General features: G+C 42.6%; 2 protein-coding genes across 2 annotated transcripts in view; both read right to left on the reverse strand.

The window, feature by feature from the left end:
* LOC113205949 (protein halfway) overlaps positions 1–579 on the reverse strand; it is a 4,736-nt gene extending 4,157 nt beyond the window's left edge. The window contains exon 1 of the mRNA XM_026421777.2: positions 130–579. The gene's annotated coding sequence lies outside the window, so the exon portion shown is untranslated. The remainder of the gene's footprint in view (positions 1–129) is intronic.
* Positions 580–727: 148 nt separating this feature from the next.
* Positions 728–4,665, reverse strand: LOC113205940 (FACT complex subunit Ssrp1). Its single transcript, XM_026421758.2, has 11 exons — positions 4,479–4,665; positions 3,726–3,911; positions 3,430–3,645; positions 3,040–3,354; positions 2,718–2,950; positions 2,185–2,643; positions 1,772–2,096; positions 1,439–1,654; positions 1,318–1,353; positions 1,150–1,233; positions 728–1,038 (listed from the first exon to the last, which is right to left on the reverse strand). Exons 1-11 carry the CDS (start codon positions 4,527–4,529, stop codon positions 961–963), a joined length of 2,199 nt encoding a protein of 732 aa, XP_026277543.1. The 5' UTR covers positions 4,530–4,665; the 3' UTR covers positions 728–960.
* Positions 4,666–4,756: the final 91 nt, after the last annotated feature.

The following is a 4,756-nucleotide window of genomic DNA, read 5'->3' on the forward strand; positions in this document are numbered from 1 at the left end:
GGGGGGGGGCAGGCCCCAAAGCGCTGGCCTGATAGACCACCACGTCGTCCCGATGTCTCCTGATGACCGACACTCGTCAGGTGGTCGGATCGCCGCCTCGTCCTGTCGTCCTCCCGGGAGATGCCTCACCTCCTGCGGGCGCAGGCCCCGCTGCAGCTCAGGACGCGGCCGGCGGCCTCCTGCTGCCGTCGAGGCGTCGCATCCCAGGGGTCGGCCCCGAGGACGAGGTGGAGCGCAGGATGGGCGCCGGTGCGTCCAGGAGGAGGGCGCGAGTCGCGAGCTGCGCGAGCGAAGCGACCGGCGGCAGCGAGTCTGCTGCTAGACCAGGCGGCGTGGGCCCCACTGCTTGGGCTTGGCTTGCTGCTGCTGAGCCTCGGTCGTCGGCAGGCAGCCCAGCGGCGGGCGGCGCGCAACGGGCGAGCCAGGCGGCCTCTACGGGCAACGGCCAGGGATGGGGGAGTGGTGGTGACGGAGAGAAGAGAAGGGCGGCTCGGGTGGATACCCTGCCGCCTGCCGCCGCCGCCGTCCCGCCGCGTCCCGCGCGCGCGCGCGCCTCCCAGCAGACTGCAGCTGCCGCCGCAACCACCTCCGCCTCCCGTCCCGCGCAGCACGTCGGAGCTCCGGCTGCAAAGCAAGGCCGTCATAGTGCCCCGGGGCTTGAACCTGCAACCGCAGGGAGCAGCTGACGAGTATGAAAGACTTGGCTTAAGGAGATGACACACGGATGTAAAAAATAAACTGAGTATATTTACAAATAGTAAATGGGTTTACAAAACAGATCACATCTCCTAAGAAACCTCAATAATATACAATGGACCACTAATGACTATTGTACAGGGATGGGAATTAGTTGATCACTTGGAGTTTCCAACGATACGTCTATGGGAATTTAAATAGGTAACATGAACAAGACATACTGATTTATGGAATTGTATAGTAGAGAAATAAATTAAGACCAAACTAATCACTGTCATCTCCTGAGGATGGAGTTGTTTCAGCTTCCTCTTCATCATCATCATCTTCATCCTTGGGTTTTTTCTGTAGAAAAAATTATTTAAAAAGTTATTGACCAAATTTGTTGTTAGCAAACAATTTAAAAGGAAACTTTAATAGCCAATTGTCTTTTAAACTCATTATCATAAAACTTACTTTGCCATTAGCTTTCTTTTTTGATGGTGGTTCACCTTCACTTTCACTACTTTCCTCCTCTTCAGAAGATGACTTTTTCTTTGACTAGAAAGAAAAATCATTATTAAAATACCAACCTAGACTGACTTAAGATTAGTTAGATAGATTCATAAAATGTTTTAAACTCACCGATTTTTTCTCTGGTTTCTTACTCTCCTTCTTTGCCTGAAAAAAAATAAAAGTTTCATTGGAGCATATCATTCTCAGGTAGTATCAAGCAAAATTTTAAAGATAGAATTATTTGACTTACTGGTTTGTCATCATCACTGCTGCTGTCATCATCACTAATGTACTCCTTGCTGACAACTTTAGAGGGGGAAACAGCACTAACTTTTGACTTGCTTGGCTTTTTAGCACCACTTTCTTTCTTGCTTGAAGCTGCTGCAGAGCTTCCACCAGATGCAGTATACTCTTTCATTGCTTCTGTATACTCTTCTTTCAGCTTTGTGGCCTTAGCCTCCCATTCCTTGGAAATAAGATTTAAAAAATGGGTAAATGGACACAAAAAGATGACAAGATAGATAAACAAATGCTGAGGTAAATTGATCAATGCAAGTTAAAATCAGGAACAAAATTAACTCACAGATTTGTCCTTCAATTCCTTCCAAAGTTCTCCGCCCTTCTTAGCAACTTCAGTAACCTTGATACCAGGGTTGTCCTCTACAATACTCTTTCTAGTTTCATTCAGCCATAACATGAATGCTGTTTGGGGTCGCTTAGGCCTGTTATCATCTTTCTCTTTCTTCTGACGACGCTTAGTTGGCTTTTCAGAAGCTGGCTTCTTCTCTTTTTTAGGTTTCTCTTCTTTTTCTTTGACAGGTTTCTTCTCTTTTTTCTTAGGACTATCTGCAGATGCATCTGAGCCTCCATCAGAGTCATCACTTGTGCCACTTCCAGCAGAGTTATCACTGAGAAAAAAATTGTAAGTCAATTTTTAAATACAATTGGGTAAAAATTACTGAATAGATTAATGACATGAGAGAATGTTTTACTTACTCATCAGGCATTTCTCCAGGAACGAAGTCTTCATCAGTAGACTCATCATCTTCCCCACCATCTTCATCTCTCTCCTTGGCTTCAGCTTTAACGCGAGCAAGATATGCATCAGGCTCATCTTCATTTTCAGAATCACTGAATGCGTCATCAGCATAGCCTTGCTTGCTGGGTTTACCACTGTTCTTGACTCGTAAGTTCTTCTTAGAAATGAAATCCCACAGCTTTGTGTACTCTTCCTTTTCAATGCTACTGAAAGTGTGGACCACACCAGATTTTAATTCAACTTCAAAGTCAAAAGACCTGGTAGTCGAACCACTTCGGGCAAAGTTGACGCTGGTTATTTCTTCATATCGAAGATGGATTGGAGGTTTGTGGACATAGATGAAGCCTCGCTCCAGAGGGTACATATAGCCTGCTGCGGCTTTGTATGAACAACCGATAGCTGAAGTACCAGAATGGCTGAAGAAAGAAAAAGCTCTTAGAAATTAATTGAAAGGGTGTCAGGTTAAAGAAATTGGATTCTCAGCACATACCCAATAAAATTTCCAGGTACAGTTATTTTACGGTTTACAATTGCTTTCATGACTTTTCCCATGACCTCATAAGTGTGTCCAGACAATTCCTTGGATAACTTGCCCTCAAATTTGTCTTTCAACTCCTCATCACTGAAAGGCAACTCAATACTCATTGTTTCTTCAATACTGAAGAGGAATGTGAGGAAATGATATCGTGTCTGGCCTTGTTTGATTGGAGGATCTAAGCTCACCTATTCAAAAGTACAACATAAGAATTAAACTTTTAAACAGTGCGCACAAGATTTCTCTAGTTGAGTGAAAGAAGATGTTAGTAACATACCACAAAGAACATTTGCCTTCCATCTTTATGAGGTAAAATAAATAACCTAAGAACAGTGGATACAGGTATTTTGTAGTCAAAGGTTTTTCCATGAAGTTGGAAGAATGTCTGGAACACTTTGATGTCATAACGACCACGGGGTGTGAGACATTGAATTTCTCTAAAGATAGCAATAGCATCACCAGAAACATTGATAACACTGGCATTTTTCATAACTTGCTGATGGAATGAATCAACTGGATCGTCTCCACCAGCTATTTCTGAGCTGGGTATGTGGAATCGCATTTCCACTAAGTTAACTGGTGCATCATCATTCTGACGGAGGGGAAAATATTGCAAATTAAGATATTAATGATGTCTTATAAGAAAGTATTGTAAATCAAAATTTACCTGGTGATATTCAATGGTGACTTCATTTTTACCGGGAGTGCACTGACTCACATTGTTGAGTGGAATTTCAAATGATGGATAACTGCCCACATCAAAGCTGAGAACAGATCCTTGGAAACGGGCTGTCCCCCAATTCCACCCTTTCAAGCACAGTTCTTTTTCTGAAGTGTCATGCTTGTAGTTTGTTTTAAAGAATTTAGACACTTTCTCTTGATCCTGAATATATTAATAGACTCAATTATTTCTATACATGACACAAATTCATAATTAACTGGACAAGATAGTGAAGCTCTTACCGATTCTCGAAATCCAGTGTATCTATGCAAGTTACCATTCTTCAGGAAGAGGCGCAGAGCCCATGATCCTACTAATTTATGCCAATTAGCAACATCTATGTCTGTTGCTACAATCTGATCAACTTTGCCGGTTTTGTTGTTTTTGAAAATTATATGCTGATCTGTAAACTTCACCTTCCCAGCGACCTAAAATAATTCACAGAGAGAAACATATTATGTAACTAGGAAAATCAACCTCTAGTACTGTCAGTAGGGCAAAAGATAGCACAACCATTTACTAGCACACATTCTTTAGGATGGAATTGCATCGTCATGCACAGCAATTATTTCAACACATAGCCGGCTAATTAAAGAGGGAAATTTCTAGGATCTTAAGCTGATCATGATTGCACAACTGACTCAGATGTCAGTACATTCTGTATGTTGCAAAGATCAAGGGTAGGAATGTCAACAGCATCTTTTTGAAAACACATAAGATCCCATGAAATTTAACCACATTAAACAAAGATGAATATTGTGATAGGGAAAAGCAGTAAAGCAGGACGCTTGAAAGCATGTTGCCAGGATACCCTCATATAGTGGCATGTAAGGTACGGCATGAGAGGTAACTAGTATTTAAAATAATGAAACCTAATGACAACGTAGCTTGAGTCTACCTTTGTTTTCGAAGTGCACAAAGAAATGAAACAATAATAGAGAATTATGGTGTTCTCTGTAAAATGGTGAGGTTAAGAAAAAATGTAAAGCACTTACATTAGCTCCTTTAATCTCAGCAGATATGTCAGAATACTCCAGGAAATCCATTTCAACTAGAGTATAATCTCAAAAGAATTAAATTTTGCCCTCTTGGCTAGAATATCACTTAATGATGATTGTTTGTTGAAAACTACAGGCGCCTAAATGCAATGCCGCTGCTGCCGCCATGCAAAACCACGGAGCATAAAGGGAATGGAGGGTCGGCTATGCATACGAAAAAGACTACAAAAACTGGCGGTGGTTGGAGTTTCACCGGGCGGCCACCTAGGTGGCGC

This window comes from Frankliniella occidentalis, unplaced genomic scaffold, assembly GCF_000697945.3.
Source record: "Frankliniella occidentalis isolate FOCC.00 unplaced genomic scaffold, Focc_3.1 Scaffold2, whole genome shotgun sequence".
Taxonomy (NCBI): Eukaryota; Metazoa; Arthropoda; class Insecta; order Thysanoptera; family Thripidae; genus Frankliniella; species Frankliniella occidentalis.

Bases quoted from the DNA above. Each gene is read 5' to 3' on its own strand.
- LOC113205940 (XM_026421758.2), bottom strand. From the start codon at position 4,529: ATGGATTTCCTGGAGTATTCTGACATATCTGCTGAGATTAAAGGAGCT. The intron at 2,644-2,717 runs GTATGTGCTGAG...TTCTTTCTTCAG, and splicing joins GTACCTGGAAATTTTATTGG to CCATTCTGGTACTTCAGCTA. The intron at 1,039-1,149 runs GTAAGTTTTATG...TTTTTTCTACAG, and splicing joins AAAAGAAAGCTAATGGCAAA to AAAAAACCCAAGGATGAAGA.